Here is an 18,413-nt window from a genome sequence, read left to right on the forward strand (position 1 = left end):
AGCCTCAAATTGAAGACAGTTCTGCAAAGGTCATAGAATCATAGAATGGCAGGGGTTGGAAGGGACCTTTAGAGATCATCTAGTCAAATTCCCCTGCAGAAGCAGGTTCACCTAGATCAGGTCGCATAGGAACATGTCCAGGCAGGTCTTGAAGACCTCCAAGGAAGGAGATTCCACAACCCCTCTGGGCAGCCTGTGCCACTGCTCCTTCACCCTCACAGTGAAATAGTTTTTTCTTATGTTTAGGTGGAACTTTTTGTGTTCCAGCTTCATCCCATTACCCCTTGTCCTGTTACTAGCTACTATAGAAAAGAGGGATGTCCCGAACTCCTGACGCCCACCATTTAGATATTTCTAAATGTTAATAAGATCTCCCCTCAGTCTCCTCCAGACTAAACAGCCCCAGTTCCTGCAGCCTTTCCTCATATGAAAGATGCTCCAGTCCCCTGATCATCTTGGTGGTCCTGCGCTGGACTCTCTGCAGAAGTTCCCTGTCCCTCTTGAGCTGAGGAGCCCAGAACTGGACACAGGATTCCAGATGAGGCCTCACTAGGGCAGAGTAGAGGGGGAGCAGAACCTCCCTTGAGCTGCTGGCCACAATCTTCTTGATGCATTCCGGGATGCCATTGGCCTTCTTGGCCATGAGGGCACATTGCTGGCTCATATTTATTTTATTATCAATCAGGACTCCTAGGTGTCTCTCTGCAGAGCTGCTCTTCAGCAGTTCGACCCCCAGCCTGTACTGGTACATGGGGTTGTTCCTTCCCAAATGCAGGACTCTGCACTAGTCCCTATTGAACCTCAGGAGGTTCCTTTCTGCCCAACTCTCAAGTCGGTCGAGATCCCACTGAATGGCAGCACAGCCTTCCGGGGAACCAGCCAGTCCTCCCAGTTTGGTGTCACCAGCCAACTTGCTGAGGGTACACTGTCCCCTCATTCAGGTCGTTGATGAAGATATTGAACAAGACTGACCCCAGAACCGATCCCTGTGGAACTCCACTGGTCACAGGTCTCCAACTCAACTCTATGCCATTGATCACCACCCTCTGGGCTCTGTCATTCAACCAGCTCTTGATCCACCTCACTGTCCACTCATCCAAGCCACACTGCCTGAGCTTTCTGATGAGGATGTAATGGGAGACAATGTCAAAAGCCTTGCTGAAGTCAAGGTCATCTCCTAGTGGTGAACAGAAGGGAATCATCACTTCACCTTCTTGCTGTGGTTTTGGTAGTACAGTAGAGTGTGGCTTCAGGGTACAAGTACACTGCGTGTTTGTCATCAGCTTTTGTCTACCAATACCCTCAAGTGGTTCTTTGGTTTGTTTCTATTCAGTCCAGCACCCTGCCAGTATTACTGCATGCATGAGGTTATTCCATCCAAAATACAAACCTTTTCACTTTCTTTTTTCCTAAATATCATTATGTTTTATCAACCTATATCTCTGGCAAGCCAACATCCTTCTAAATATCCCCTGATGTATTGATCATTTTTGCTAGTCATCCCTGTTTCCTAATCATTTCCCCAGTCACTTCCACAGTTCGCATCACCTGCAAACTTGTTGGGGGCCCTTCTTTGAGTTGTTGCAGAAGACAGTAACTGAAACATACAGTTGTTCTATGTGCTATGCATCTATGTGCGATAACCATCTTAAGAAGGAGAAAAAAGGTGTGTCTGTAAGCTGTGAACATGTCTGTATATTCAAGCATACATGAAATTGTAAATGTTCTATAAGATGTGTGTCGGCATTTATAAAGGTCAGCCAAAATAGCAGGTAGTTGTGGAAGAAAGCCAGGAACATCAAATAATAAATAACTGGAGGGTCAGGGTTGTGGTGGGGATAAAGGGATTTCTAGAGGGCTCCTATTACTTTTTAATTTTGCTTTCCCTGCCATTCCCCCTACTCCCACAAAATAAAGAGAAGATGGACTAACGTTAATTTTGTTTTTGTTGTCAGGACTTGACAGGAGGTGAATTGTATACACAGCCAGCTGATCTTTTGCATCCAGTAATTTATGCCACTGCTGTGGTTTTGCTAATGTGCCTCTTGATGATCATAGTCAGCTACATATACCATCACAGGTATGAATCAAAATTAATAGACTAAAAAAATTACTTTCATAGTGCATAGTACTACTGTTTGGTTTTGACAGGAACATGATATAGCAATCTACATTTCTGATTTTTCTTCCTATGAAACTTGTTGATGTAACTGTGACAGTTAAGGAAGTAACTATTTCATCTGTTCTTCAGGATGACTGTTTAGTACTCATAACCATTTGTCTTAGTTCATGAAGCAAAAGAATTAGAGACTTTTCAAGAATGATGATAGACTTTAATAAATTTCAGGCTTTTACGCTTCTGTTGATGTGAAAGCTTGAAGCCTACATTTTTTAATCAAGCCCCAAGTAGTTGTATAAAACCAGTTAATAGGAAGGTGTTTTAATTTCTTGTGATAGACAAAGTATACAAAGTATATGATAGTCAAACAATCATTAACAGTAATTATATCTCATTTATCACAAATGTATCTTGCTGGTTTTCAAAAGAAAATAATGCAGCTGTGTTTTATGTTGTCCAATTTGTTTCTTTCAACAGCGTGATCAGAATCAGTGTAAAAAGTTGGCATATGCTAGTCAACCTGAGCTTTCATATTTTCCTGACATGTGTGATGTTCATTGGAGGCATAACCCAGACTAGGAATGCCAGCATTTGCCAAGCAGTAAGTAAACATGCAAACACTTGAAAAAATTAGTTACCAGTTTATTCTCCTATATGCATATACACTCTCTTGTCTCCTAAAAAAGAGAAGCACTGTACAGGTATTTTCCTCAGAATGTAAAATTTAGACCAAAAAAAACAATTTTTGTTTGGTTGGTTTTTTACCTTAAAAGTTCCTCTTGTGTATTTATCCAGACAGGAAGATAAACTAGTTCATTTAGATACTGGAAGGCTGCTATAAGGTTTCTTCAGAGCCTTCTCTTCTCCAGTCTGAACAACCTAGACCTCTCTATGTGTCACCATAGGAGAGATGCTCCAGCCTTCTGATCATCTTCATGGCCTCCTCTTGGCCTGCTCCTACAGGTCCACGTACTTCTTACACTGGGGGCTCCAGAGCTGGACACAGCTCTGCAGGTTGAGTCTTAGGAGACCAGAGTAGAGGGGCAAAATCCTTTCCCTCGACCTGCTGTCCACACTGCTTTTGATGCAGCCCAGGGTACAGTTGACCTTCTGGGTGCAAGTGCACATTGATAGCTCATGTTGAGCTTCTCATCAACACCCCCAAGTCCTTCTACCCAGGGCTGCTCTCAGTCCATTCTCTACTCAGCCTGTATCTTTGTTTGGGATTGCCTGACCTGTCTTCAAGACTTTGCACTTGGCCATGTTGATCTTTATGAGGTTTGTACAGGCACACCTATAAAGCCTGTCAAGGTCCCTCTTGGATGACATCCATTCCCTCCAGTGTGTCAAATACACCACATAGCTTAGTGTCATCAGCAAACCTGCTGAAGATTGCATTCAATCCAACTGCTCATGTCACCCCAACAAAGATGTTAAACAGTGCTGGTCCCAATACCAACCCCTGAGGAACACCACTCCTCACGGCTCTCCACTTGGGCCTTGAGCTACTGACCGCAACTCGGAGTCTGCCCTTCCAGACGGTTCCTTCCACACCAAGTGGTCCATCCCACAAATCTATGTCTCTCCAATATAGAGACCAGGATATTACTCAGGACACTGTCTAATGCTTTGTACAAGTACAAGTAGATATCTTTGCCCTTATCCACCAACACTGTAACCTCATTATAGAAGGCCACTGAATTTGTCCAGCACAATTTACCCTTAGTGAAGCCATCCATGGTGGCTGTCACCAATCACCTTATTTTACATGTGCCTTAGCATAGTTTCCAGAAGGATCTCCTCCATGATCTTGCCAGACACAGAGGTGAGACTGACTGGCCTGTAGGTCCTGGGGTCATCCTCTTCTTTTTTTTTTTTTTTTTTTTTAAATGGAGGTTGTTTCCCCTTTTCCAGCCACTGGGAACTTCATTGGACTGCCATGACTTCTCAGATATAATGGCTAATGTCATAACTACTTCACCTGCCAGTTCCCTCCAGACCCTTGAATGCATCTCCTCGGGTCTGATGGACTTGTGCACCCTCAGTCTCCTTAGATGGCCTTGAACCTGGTCTTCTGCAGTGGGTGGCTCTTCACTCTCCCAGTCCTTGTCTTTGCCTTCTGTGACTTGGGCAGTGTGGCTGGAGCACTTGCCAGTGAAGACTGAGGCAAAAATTCATGGAGTACTTCAGCCTTCTCCATGTCGTGATTAACCAGATCTCCTCTTGCCTTCTGGACAGGGCCCACATTTTCCCTAGTCCTCCTTTTATCACCGATGTATCTAAAGAAACTTTTTTTTTCTTCCTCTTCCAAAAGTATCCCCTTGATACTTTTGATGGCCAGATTTAATTCTGTCAGGGCTTTAGCTTTCTTAACCTGATCCCTGACTGCTCAATTTCTCTGTATTCCTCCTATGCCACCTGTTCTTGCTTCCACCCTCTACAGGTTTCTTTTTCATGTTTGAGTTTCTCCAGGAGCTCCTTGTTCATCCATGAAGGCCTCCTAGTGTTTTTCCCCAATTTCCTCTTTGTTGGAATGCATAATTTCCAACAGTTTGGAGGAGATGATCCTAGAATATTAAGCAGCTTTCTTGGACCCCTCTTCCCTCCAGGGCTTTATCCCATGATACTCCATCAAGCAGGTCCCTGAAGATGACAAAATCCACTTTAAGTCCAGAGTAGGAGCTTGCTGTGTGCCCTCCTCACTGTCCTAAGGATCCTGAACTCCAGCATTTCATGGTCACTGCAGCCAAAGCTGCCCTTGAGCTTCTCGTTCCCCACCAGGCTCACCTTGTTGGGTTACAGTAGTTATTAGATTGACAGTTGAAAGTGTTACAGTAAAATACATCCTGATCTTTCTCCTACAAATATGAATACTACTCTGTTTGGCATGCATATGTCTGCACACAAACCCCCCCATATATCTACATCTATAAACATATATGTGTGTGTGTGGCTTATAAGTAAGGAAATACAGGACAAACAGGTTGTGCCTTTCCTCTACAAAATCTCAGGGACTTGGGAATTCATGGAACTTCTTAAAAGGAAACAATGTTCAGTTTATAAAACAAGGCAGATGTAAAAAGGACGTGACACTTTATTAACATTTTCTCAATTGTTTCCTTAACAGTTGTGCCCAGTCATTTGCATTACTGTTGGGGCTGGTTAGGTATCTAAAGTATGACGTTTTGGGTTTTTCTGCTTTGTGTTAAAGTCACTGATGAGTGTTAACTGTCTGTATTTTGCCACTGTCCACCATGATGTCATTACCTTACTCTTCCCTTTTTCAATTTAAATATCTGTAACACAAGACATTTTGAAGTGTTTTGTAAAGCTTCCCAAAGTCTATGGTTGAACTATAATCTTAAAAATACCATCTAGCAACTATCTTCCTCCTTGCACTAGAGACAACTGCACCTGTATAGCTTTTCTGTACTCAACGAATGGGAGGATGAGTTTGCATAACTTCTTTTGCTTTTTTGCAAACCACAATGATTTGCCATTTTAAAACAGTCATATTAAACAAGAGAGCTTTTTCTTCTCTTGCCCGATTTTTTTAAAAGCTCAGCTGAAGTTGTGTGTGAAATAATTCTTGTTTTAACTTGGTAGAAAATAAAGCTTTAAGGCGTCTTTTTTGTTTTATTTAAGGTTGGGATAATTCTCCATTATTCCACTCTTGCAACAGTACTCTGGCTGGGAGTGACCTCTCGTAATATTTACAAGCAAGTAACCAAAAAAGCAAAAAGATGTCAAGATCCTGATGAGCCACCTCCTCCACCGAGGCCAATGCTGAGGTGAGCCTATTGTTTGTTTCTGCAACTTGTTATTTCCCAGGTTGCCATGCTTATATTCTGACCAGAAAATATAACAGGTCACTACTATTTTTTCATCAGTGCCTTTTACAGAAAATTTTCCTTCCAGGTCTGTGAAGTCTTTTCCAGATTTTTCTGTTCCTCAGCTTTATATTAAGGAGGATAAGGTGAAGGGTGATTGGTCTTAACATATTAGTGTTGCAATGATCTGCTCTTGTTTTGTGAATTAAGAAATTGATAGCATCACCACTGGAACTTTAAATAGTACTCTAGATAGTAACACTACCCATTAAATTTTTGTAGAAGACAAAATGTAGAGAACTGTACTGTCACATAATTAAGAAACACTTCAATTTAAGTAAATAAGGTTAAATGTTTTCCAAAGATTGCTTACAAATTATTTGAAAAATAGCTATCACTCATTACCAAAATGATGTTCTTTGTGAGACATTCCTTTAAAACATTTAGAAATACATTGCTGAAATGGGACAAACTAATCTGTGAAATTTACCTGATGTGAAATATTTTTAATCGAAAACATGAATACACTTTGTTCATGTAGCTTACTGAGACTCTGGGTGTTAATTAAAACCTGCTAAACTGAATTTCTCCACAAGGTGGCAGAAGTTGATTAACTTTGATTTGTTGTAGGTAAATCTTTAAAAAGCTTGAGGTAACTATAGAAAGCTTGGGGGTTTTTTTAAGTACAGAGACTGCAGAAAATCAAAAATGCTTTTCTGAATATCATCAGCAAAAATTTACAGTACTATGGAAGCATATAGAATATAGAAATATTTAGTTGATATGTTAGAAGAGTTAATACTTGTACTACTTAAGGAAAGCAAAGACAACACTTAACTCTTACTTTTTTTCGCTTAAGAAAGAGTCAATCAGTTGTAATGGTTGTAGGATATCATGGCTGTCAGCAGCTGTGTGCCTTCTGCAGTGTACTGAGTAGTCTTTGGAACACCGCTTGTGACTCCTTTAAAAAAAGATGCCCTAGGACTTGCCATGGACTTCCTGCTTTGGACTAGATGATCTCTAAAGGTCTATTCCAACCTCTCTACCATTCTGTGAACGTGTTACAGTAAAATTACCAGCCTCACACGCTTGTCTCCGTGTAGACATAAACACATATGTAAACGTTTCAGATCTGGACACCTTATCTGTGGTAGGGGCAGTAACTCTGGAGACAAGTATCGTAACAGGGCAAACGCCTTGTAGATCAGGATTTTCTCAGTCAAATGTGTGATGTTCTTGCATGGAACACCCATAGAATGATTTAATTTACTTGTCTTTTCAACTGGTTTATTGTTCTTCGGGTTTAAAGTTTACCTTAGAGATGCTAAGCAGACTTCATGTTTATGCTGATGTTCTGTTCCTGTAGGTATTTTCTGAGGATGGACTTTATACATGTTAAGTTTTTTTTTTCCCCTCTAGCATAGATAAGCTTTATTCTCTATTTTGGGAAACTTATTGCATGTAAGATATTTTGTCAGTGATATTTGTTTCAGTCTGTTAATGGGACTTTGTCTCAAATCGTGAATGAGGCAGAAAAAGAGTTTAGAGGGGAGACTTGCTGTGACTCACGGTAGCCATGTTGAGAAGGTGGTGCAGCACTGCTTGGAATTATTTAACTGTGAAAAACTTCATGCCAGTTCTGTGATTCTGTGATATGTACTATGAGGTCAGAGTCTGTTTAAAAATAAATCAATAAAGCCAACATCACCCCCTAAAGTCCTCCGCACGTGAAAAAGTCAAACAACAAGCGTTCTTAGGTCTGATGTTTTGAACATAGTAGCTATAATGGTCATCTCTGGACCAAGAGACATACCACTTACTGTTTTCCTTCTAAGTTAGCATATTCTCTTCCAGCAGTTTACAACTCTCACCTGCCAGCTTTTGCTTCCTCCTTCTAGGCACATATAACTTAATTCCATGCCTGAGGGCAGTGTGCAGCTGCAAGAGAGAGGTGATTTACAGCAGGAGGGAAAATAATGTAGTGAGAAAGACGTAGAAATAAATGATTTTGCAGAAGCTGCAACCTGATTCACCCTATTTCTTTTTTTAAAGAACTTGCATATTTCTAGTATCCTGAAAGACTCTCACTTCCTTCATGGTGCCTAAATAAAATCTGTTGTCAATAAGCAGCCACTGATATACTTGCTTTACTTTGTAGGTTCTACCTTATTGGTGGAGGGATCCCTATCATAGTTTGTGGGATAACAGCAGCAGCAAACATCCGAAATTACGGCAGCAGACCTAATGCTCCTTAGTAAGTACCATATAATTGAGAGCTCTGTCATGAGAATTCATGGGTTTACTTTATCTTAAATATTTGGTGCTATTAATTCTGATTCTTCCAGAAAATGTGACTCAGCCAAGATAATTTCAAAGTACCATTATGGGCTGATAAACCATAAGTAACTTGAGAGAAGACATTAATTTCTAATTCTTTGGTTTGTTTCTTTTGCAGTTGCTGGATGACTTGGGAACCCAGCTTAGGAGCGTTTTATGGACCAGCTAGCTTTATAATTTTTGTAAACTGCATGTATTTTCTCAGCATATTCATACAGCTAAAACGTCACCCTGAACGTAAATACGAACTGAAGGAGCCCATTGAAGAGCAGCAGCGTCTGGCCACCAACGAAAATGGTGAACTGGGTCATCAAGATTCATTGTCACTGTCACTAATTTCCACGTCTGCTTTGGAGAATGAGCACAGTTTTCAAGCACAGCTGCTGGGAGTGGGCCTTACTTTGCTTTTGTATGTCGCTCTGTGGATCTTTGGAGCTCTGTCAGTTTCCCTGTATTATCCCATGGACCTGATCTTCAGCTGTTTTTTCGGGGCAACGTGTTTAAGCCTCAGTGCCTTTCTTATGGTGCACCACTGTGTTAACAGGGAAGATGTCAGGCATGCGTGGATAATGACTTGTTGCCCCGGAAGGAGTACATATTCGGTGCAAGTAAACGTTCAGCCCTCCAGTTCCAGTGGAACCAACGGAGAGGCCCCTAAATGCACCAACAGCAGTGCAGAGTCTTCCTGCACGAATAAAAGTGCATCAAGCCTAAAAAATTCTTCTCAAGGTTGTAAACTAACTAATTTACAAGCTGCAGCAGCTCAGTGCCACCCTACTTCTCTGCCCTTGAACACAGGTCCTCAACTTGATAACAGTCTCACTGAACATTCAGTGGATAATGATATCAAAATGCACATAGCTCCCGTAGAGGTACAGTTTCGGACAAACGGACATCCAAGTCGGCATCATAAGAACAGAAGCAAGGGGCATCGTGCTAGCAGGCTGGCAGTGCTGAGGGAATATGCATATGATGTGCCCACAAGCGTGGAAGGAAGCGTGCAGAATGGCTTACCTAAGAGTCGGCAAAGCAACAGCGAAGGGCATTCAAGAAGCCGAAGAGCCTATTTGGCATATAGAGAACGTCAGTATAACCAGTCTCAACAAGACAGCAGTGATGCTTGTAGCACGCTTCCAAAAAGTAGCAGAAATACTGAAAAAACAATAACTGCCAACAACAAAAAAGATCTTCTAAGGAAACCAATAGCGGTTGAACTTGAAAACCAACAAAAATCTTATGGTTTAAATTTAGCCATTCAGAACGGACCACTTAAAAGCAGCGCTCAGGATGGACCCTTGCTCACTGCAGACAGTACTGGGAATATTAGAACTGGGTTATGGAAACACGAAACTACTGTGTAGCATTGTATTTCATTGCGAGACAAATCCCTGTGAACTGTGAATTCACATTCCTTAAAGCTGTTAACACTTTTAAGATGGTTTACAAACTCAAGGTACTTGACCCAGAGAGGGAACAAAGATAATCTGCCAAGCTAAAGATCCTATGCATTATTATCTTTGCTGTTCTTACAAAGGTGAACTCTTGGTGTTTTGTGAATTTTTTTGTCTTGAAGCATCAGTGTTGAGATGCAGAACGTAACTTTGTACATTTTTTCTTCTCCTGTAACCCTGCAGATGTGTCCACAACACATTTCAGATTTGTATTTAAATGTATAATAAATAGTATTTTCCCCAGCAGTCCAATGTTGCACTTGTTGGGTTTTTTAAAGATCGCTGCACTAAATTTCATGGTGATTTTACTGCTTCAGTATCTGAAGTTTCACTTACTAAGGGAAATGTTAGGAATCTGAAATAGATGCAGATAATTTAGCTAGTTGTTTGAGAAGAATAAGCTGCATTTTAAAGATAATTTTACTATACAAACAACTTGTTTACTCCAAAATCATTGTTTTGTAGCGGTTGTGTAAGTTGTATTTTTAGATGACTGTGGCCTGTTTTAGTTTATTTGGTAATGTTTTGGGATAATACTCTATTGCCTTCATAATTGTCTGAGATGGTTATTTTTAATTTGTTTTAATCATTTGTAATTACGAATGTTCACAGACAGTAGGTGCTAATTTGCAAAAGTCGACAGTACATGTCAGAACTCATTCAGTTGTAATAGTGTGGAAGAATAATAGCACAGTTTTTGGGAGGTGGCAATGGGTTAGTCTGTTCAGAATGTGATCAGTGTGCAAAGCAAGGCCTTCAGGATCACTGTACAAGCCTCTCTCAAGAGACTTTTGAGTTGAAAGTTCACTCTTACTCACCTGTATGTGACAATCTGCAGAATTTCCAATACTGTACACCATTTTTGTTTATAAACAAAAAGTTTCAGTAACAGAGCTATATTGATAAGGTTATCAATTTTTAAAAGCATGTAGACTCCTGCAGCAGTAATAGCTAAAGCATGCAGTCTTTTGCAGTAATGTAAATCTTGAAAAATACAAGCAGTAGTTCAAATAAACACTTAATTTAAATTTAATTGCAGCATAATTACAAAAATTAGTGTCAAGGTAAAATATTTTAATGTAGAGTGAAATATACAATAGAGTATTTGTTGGTTATGAGTATCATTTTCCATATTTGCTGACACTTCAATGTAAACAAGATTGTATTTTGTGTCATCCTGTGTCTGCAACAATGTAGAGTAATGTTTGGGATTTTACCTATTTCTGGTAGTGATAACTGTTTTGCTAAAACCTCAAGAACTAAACAGCAAAAAAAATACTTCTATATAATCTAGTGCTGGTACCACAACTTTCAAGCAGCAAATAGAATTGAACTGATGAGCCTGAATTAATCTGAGACGCTTTGTACAAACCGCTACAGTAGGATGGTGCTGTTAGCATTTGGGTTCTGGTTTTGTTCTTTAAGAATTCTTAAAGCAACACTTTGACAAGTGTGTGACTCTGTTGTGGTTGCTATTCCATTTTACTGGCTTCAGGAGAGGGAGCTTTTAGGTCACGAGCAACCTGAGAGCTATCTTATGGGAAGTCGCTCAAAGGAGTTCGTGGATATTACCCAAGAAAAGAATTTAAACTGCATGGCCAAGTATATGGAAAATATTTACATTTTAAGCTGTTTGACAAGGTATGTATGCATCTTAAACTCACTGCTTCGTAATTAAAAAGAAAAAGAAAGCTGTAGGTGGGCTGTTATTTGGTGTAGGGCAGGTTTCTCTATGGCAGAAATACACCTTGGAACTAGAAGTCAAAACCAGTGACTTGATCCTATTCCAGCTCTTGATTTAGTGATGAACTGAAAAAAACTGGGTTGCAGACAGCAAGTGTAAAGGAGTGCACCAAGAGAAGCACTCACCTCTGAGCTGAGTTTGTGTATTGCACAGCAAGCTGCAGTACAACGGTTGGGGTTCCTTTGCACAGAATTCACAGCCTCAAACTCAGTTACTTTGAGATTACGTTTAATCAAGAATATATACTATTCTGGGTTTGTTTTGTAGTTACAACTACATGTACTAATGCAAATAATGTTAAGCCTACTTTGTATTTTCCTTGAAATTACAGATCTAGGAAAATATCCATATATATTATGGAAAAATGTCAACAAAACAGTCCATAGATGATTTCTGATTATCTGAATGAGGTAAGACAAGCACTTCAGAAAACATCAGTTAACCTTAAGAATCTTCTTGCCTTTTAACACTTGCTAGCTTTTGAACAAGTTTGGAATTGAGCATCTGTTTAGTCTTTCTTGAAGCTAATCTTAAAAATGCCTTTAAAATTAATTCTGTGTGTGATTCTTCCGCATAGCTTGACAGCTTGCCTGAAGTTTTGATAAATGGTTTCCTAATATGTAATAAATTATAGCCTTGGTTACATATGGGGGGATTTAATGTCCAAATATTTGTTAAATCGTCACACTGCTTTACTCACAGCTGTGAACATAGCTTCATTTGTTTTTAATCTAAAAAGTACTTTTGCTGAGATGAGGACAAACTGTTTCTCAGATATTGATCTCAGTCTTGACAAATACTGAAGAATGCACTCATCTCTGTTTCTTGTGAAGAATCTTAAAGAAGTTATGTAAATAAAAGGGTGGAAGGCGGGTGGTTAGACTGAAGAAAGAGTTAAGCTTATCTTATAAGGAAATTGGAAACAGAACAACTTCAGGCTTTTTTCATATGTTCTTTTCTAACAGTGTAAAGCAAGCTCGTTTTCAGAGTTCTAATTAAGTTTTGCATGAAAAAAACACATAAATTGTTCCAATGGAGAAAAAAATACCACACAAAAACCTGATCTTTGCCTGTATGTGGAAGAATGAAAAAGTAGCTACAATCATTAATCAGATGTATAAAGGGGAGTAGATAATTCAAACTGAGAACAGCCTTTTAGGAGATAATTTTACTTTTTACTGAAAAAAAAAAAAATGGCAGTAGCTAGTGCTGGTGTCATCACTGTAGGTTAAAAAGCCAGTACATTTGTCCATTCACAACAATGACAAAAGCAGACTTTGAAAAGGAAGCCTCATAGATGGGAGAAGACAGCTATAAGTACACCCTGATCTATGACTAAAAATGTTTTGGTGGTGATAACAAAGATAAGGGGTTTGAAGTGTGAAAAAGGGGGAGTGTTAGTTAGAAAAGAGATGACTGGAATGAGGCGTATTGAGTTTTGCAGCCAGATAGACAATTTTCAGACTGAGAGCTAGAGGAGGCACTTAACAATGGAAGAAAATGAAGGGGAAATCCTGTTTGACCAACCTGATAGCCTTCTATGAGTGCATAACCGGCTGGCTAGATGAGGGGAGAGCAAGCAGATGTTGTCTACTTTTACTTCAGCAAGGCTTTTGACACTGTCTCCCATTACATCCTCATCAGAAAGCTCAGGCAGTGTGGCTTAGATGAGTGGACAGTGAGGTGGATCAAGAGCTGGCTGAATAACAGAGCCCAGAAGAAGATGATCAATGGCACAGAATCAAGTTGGAGGCCTGTGGCCAGTGGAGTTCCACAGGGATCAGTTCTGGGGCCAGTCTTGTTCAATATCTTCATCAACGACCTGGATGAGGGGACAGAGTGTACCCTCAGCAAGTTGGCTGGTGACACCAAACTGGGAGGACTGGCTGATTCCCCAGAAGGCTGTGCTGCCATTCAGCGGGATCTCGACCGGCTTGAGAGTTGGGCAGAAAGGAACCTCATGAGGTTCAACAAGGACAAGTGCAGAGTCCTGCATCTGGGAAGGAACAACCCCATGCACCAGTACAGACTGGGGGTTGAACTGCTGAAGAGCAGCTGTGCAGAGAGACTTGGGAGTCCTGGTCGACAATAAATTAAACATGAGCCAGCAATGTGCCCTCGTTGCCAAGAAGGCCAATGGCCTCCTGGAATGCATCAAGAAGATTGGGGCCAGCAGGTCAAGGGAGGTTCTGCTCACTCTTACTCTGCCCTGGTGAGGCTTCATCTGGAGTTCTGTGTCCAGTTCTGGGCTCCTCAGCTCAAGAGGGACAGAGAACTTCTGGAGAGAGTCCAGCACAGGGCCACCAAGATGATCAGGGGAATGGAACATCTTTCATATGAGGAAAGGCTGCAGGAACTGGGACTGTTTAGTCTGGAGAAGAGGAGACTGAGGGGAGATCTTATTAACATTTATAAATATCTAAATGGTGGGTGTCAGGAGTTCGGGACATCCCTCTTTTCTATAGTAGATAGAACAAGACAAGGGGTTAGGGGATGAAGCTGGAACACAAGAAGCTCCACTTAAATATAAGGAAAAACTATTTCACTGTTCAGGTGAGGGAGCCCTGGCACAGGCTGTCCAGAGGGGTTGTGGAGTCTCCTTCCTTGGAGGTCTTCAAGACCCGCCTGGACATGTTCCTATGTGACCTGATCTAGGTGAACCTGCTTCTGCAGGGGGATTGACTAGATATGATCTCTAAAGGTCCCTTCCAATCCCTACCATTCTATGATTCTATGATAATAACATACATCTGTGAGAAATACTATTGTCCTTATAGTTCAAGGTTAACATAGAAAATGTGAAGAAAGCTTCTAATTTAAACAATTCACCCTGTGAATTTTTAATACTTCCTTTCAAAAACAAGGGGGACCTGTTGTGGGAGTTTGGTTTTAGTTTTAGCAGGTAGAAAATGTCAGTCCTTGGGTACAGAGGTGAGGGAGGTACTCACATGCCACTAACTTGGCCACTTCTTGCATCCCTGCAGTACTGATACTGCATGAATGAAGGAGAATACTAGCTGTTAAAGAAACATTTTTTAAGTGGCTAGAGATTGTTTCAGAGAACATACTTTTTGTAAGTAAGGTGTACAAAAATCCCACAAAAGAAAAAACAATCCTCAGTGTAAATTTCGGGTTTCACTTGGAGGAGAATTTGAGTACTGTGTTGAGCTCTGGAGCCCCCAATGTAAGGAGGACATGAACCTGCTGGAGTGAGCCCAGAGGAGGGCTACAAAGATGAGGAGAGGGCTGTAGCGCTTCTGTGGAGACAGGGTGCAAGAATTGGGATTTATTCAGCTTAGAGAAGGCTATGGGGATACCTTCGAGCAGCTTTCCAGTACCTAAAGGGACTGCTGGAGAGAGACTTTTTACAAAGGCACATAGTGACAGCACAAGGGGTTGATGCCATGAAGAAGCCAGTCAGGACTCAATAGCCAATGTGACTATTAAGCAGGGATTCTTTATTGCAGCTCTGGGGAACACAGGGGATTTCTCCATCAAACGTGCCTACCTCAGCTTTTGGATTTTCAGATTATATTTACAGCAAACATGAAGATTCATCACATTTCCAGGAAAGGGCACACCCATAGTCCTGTCTTGGTCCACCCAAGTTACACCTCTGTCTTGTTTTGTTTGGTGTCCTCTTGCTTCCTTCAGTGGTCATTAGGGATTGCTGTTGGATTAAGATCCAAACTTTCCTTGTGATGTATCTTTATTCCTGGGTCCTTGAAGAGGATGAAAACTGGCCTAAAACCTCTGCCATCCCAGATAACAGTTTTGTTTAGGGCTAGGCAGGCCTTGTAATTATCAGTGGTGTACAATGTCCAAATGTTCAAGTGTAGGACTAATGCAATAGCTTCACCATAATAATGTTGTTTAGGTACATACCAGCCTTGAAACTATCAGGGCTAAGCAACAGTAACTTCATTTGGGTATATACCAGCCTTGAAACTATCAGCACTAAGCAATAGTTATATTACAATAAACAGCTGTGTCTTTCTAATAGCTCTGCTTGTGGGCTTACAAGCCTAGCAATTTCATAAAACTATATGTTCAATTTTGTAACTAACATTGTAAGTTTTACTAAGCAAGCTTCCATAACCTGAACTTCTCTGTCTGCCTATGAATCAGGGTGATGGCTTTAAACTGAAAGAGAGGAGACTTAAGTTATATATTAGGAAGAAGTTCTCCTCTGTGAGGGTGGTAAGGCACTGGCACAGGTTGCCCAGAGAGGTTGTGGTTGCCAGGTTGGATGGGGCTTTGAGCCGCCTGATATAGTGGAAGGTATCCATGCCAGTGGCAGAGGGTTGGAACTGGGTGGTCTGTAAGGTCCCACCCAATCCAAACCATTCTATGACTTCAGCTCACTTCCAAAGCCTAAAGGGCCTGCTCTGTAGAATCACTATGTAGTTCTTGATTTGGTGACCTGTTTCATATAATACATAACTTACATTTTCCCTTCAGCCATTTAAAGTGCTATTATCTGACTGAATATTCTGTTTCTCTCCACATCAGCATCCTTTTTCCTAATCTCTTGTGAAATAGAAATTAATACAATGTTAGATTGTCTGCTGCAGTCTCCAACACCCTTCTACATTACACTGTAGTTTCCTGAAATGTTTGTAGCAATTTCCCTTTAAATGACAATTGATTAAGTTGTTCTTACCAGAGTCCAAATCTGAGGAGTAGAAAGATGCAGTACAAAGAGACTTACTTTCCTGTTAGCTGCTGATGTTTCCTGTTGGATGCAACTGGTAGAAAGGAAACTTGTAGGAAGTTTCATCCTAGAGGGGGAAGCATCTCTGGTAACCTCCAGGGCTGCTGAACTCTGTAAGTTAAAATGAATACTCAGATGTACTGTGTATCTACTGATTAACAAGCTTATCTCTAAAGGTGATAGGCATGCAGCTTCCCCAGGTTCTCAAAGGAGCTGTAATGCAGGAACTTGCTGATGCTGTTGACACAGAACACTGAACCAGATTAGATCACAGTTTAATCTTCAGCTCTGATGGGCTGAAGATTTACTACTATTACAACTTTTCAGATAAAACCATACTTGAGTTTAACCGCAGTTTGAGAACTACAAGCCACATAGTGTTTGCAGGGGAGAAGGGTTTGATGTGAAACAAAAGGACAGTTGAAAGATCATCTCTTTCTATCTACAACATCATTAAATAAATATCTGTTCTCAGGCCATTACAGTCTCAAGACTGGATAAACAAAAATGAGTGCAATCACTGGTACTGTGTTCCTTCCACCTGTGGATATGGAACAAGCTGTCAGATTGCCCTAAAGCGCTTCCATGCTGGAGTGATGTTGTAGCTGGCCAGTACCTTCGAACTGAGAGGTGATAAGGATGTGCAGGCAGACACAGAGCTCTGACATATCTCTGATGAGGACTTAAATTATCTCATCCTGCATGGTAAGGCCATCTGAAGTTTTCTCTGAACCTTGTGGACATTGCAATGAGCTTTAAAAATGCAACATAGAGCCGATTTAGGTTACCGGGGAAATGCACCTTTCCATCTAAACCAGTCAGTTGCACAACACTGTGGAGCCATCAGCTGTGCTCTCCAGTAGCTTTACTGTCACCTTCAGCAGGCAACAGAGGTATGATCCCTGTCTCCTCCATATTGTTGACAAAAGTGTTTTATACTTTATGAAGTTTTTCGCATCTTTTGTGTAAGTTGCTTTCATCAAATGTTTTGATACTGAGCTACCTGGCAAGTTTCATTCATTAAAGATAGCAGCCCAGCTGGTGTTTCCCCTTCCTGTTACATTTGCCACCTTATATTTAGCGTTCTTGGATTCAAGAACCCAAGAGAAAGATACCTTGATCATTAGTTATGTTATGAACTCATGAATAACCTCATATATAAATGAAAGCTCGAGGGATTGAAGGAGAATTTCCTAATCCTGTCAAATATTTCTGTTAAAGGAGATAGGAAGAGATGGCAAACAACTAAATAGCTCTCCCAGACAAGGAAACCAAACACATTTCTGATGCAGATCCCAAAAGGAACAAGAGTAAAATTTTAATACTGCTTAATAGCTGCAGCAAAGATGAAGCTTCTCCTTCCACTGAGGTGTCCTTAGAGTGCCCAGTGTCTAGACATGGTGATAATGCTTTAGTTTAATTGCTGCGATCTGATAATGCTAGTTCAGCCCCTACCAGCCTGGTTTTAAGGCTTTTGTCTTAAAACAGACACACAGGCTCAGTGTCATGGAAAAAATTGTTTGGAGTGAGGTTACATGCTAGAAATACCGCAGCAGTTAATGGCCAAAGCTGTCTGAGGGGTGATCTGTGTTCTCATAATGTCTTGTTTTAGAACAGTATAATTATTGTAGTCCTACGACCAGGGAAAAATTATTTCTTCCCTGCTGTCAGACAGCTTATACTTAACTTCATTAGGCTCTTGTTTGGGGTTTTTTTCCTCCACCTCCCCATGAAGGTAACAGCTGTTAACTCAGCAAGTTGGCACCTCAGCTTAACCAACATGAGTCAATCATCTTTGCTCTCCCACCAGGATCCATCTAATTTTCTCATTTCCCAAAATACTTTATTTTCCCCCTGAAGATGTGAACTATAAGGAGCAAAACCCCCAAAAAGCCCATGTCCCCTGCATACTCTTGCCCTTTCTCCCAGACATGTTGCCTTCTGCTGCAGGGTGGCTTTATTTAACTAGGAAGAATTTTTTAAAGCTTTGTTCAACATTATTGAAATGAAAACAGACATGAAAAAATTTCTGCAAGGCCATAGGATTTCTGTGAAACAACAACTGTTCCTCTATGTAAAGATAATGAGCTCTGTGGTAGCATGACAACATTATCAATCATTCAAAACCCACCTGGATGAGTTCCTATGTGACCTACTCTAGAAGGTCCTGCTCTGGCAGAGGGGTTGGACTAGATGATCTCTCAAGGTCCCTTCCAGC

At 40.8% G+C, this 18,413-nt stretch overlaps 1 protein-coding gene across 2 annotated transcripts in view; it reads left to right on the forward strand.

Annotated features, from left to right (window-relative positions):
* Window positions 1-9,975, forward strand: part of ADGRA3 (adhesion G protein-coupled receptor A3) — a 60,162-nt gene extending 50,187 nt beyond the window's left edge. For both annotated transcript variants that reach the window (XM_061992506.1, XM_061992505.1), the window contains 5 exons: window positions 1,956-2,080; window positions 2,597-2,720; window positions 5,765-5,910; window positions 8,108-8,203; window positions 8,405-9,975. In XM_061992506.1, coding sequence (XP_061848490.1) covers window positions 1,956-2,080; window positions 2,597-2,720; window positions 5,765-5,910; window positions 8,108-8,203; window positions 8,405-9,647 — 1,734 coding nt within the window. In that variant the 3' untranslated portion in view covers window positions 9,648-9,975. The remainder of the gene's footprint in view (window positions 1-1,955; window positions 2,081-2,596; window positions 2,721-5,764; window positions 5,911-8,107; window positions 8,204-8,404) is intronic.
* Window positions 9,976-18,413: the final 8,438 nt, after the last annotated feature.

The sequence above is a fragment of the Colius striatus genome, chromosome 3, assembly GCF_028858725.1.
Source record: "Colius striatus isolate bColStr4 chromosome 3, bColStr4.1.hap1, whole genome shotgun sequence".
NCBI lineage: Eukaryota > Metazoa > Chordata > Aves > Coliiformes > Coliidae > Colius > Colius striatus.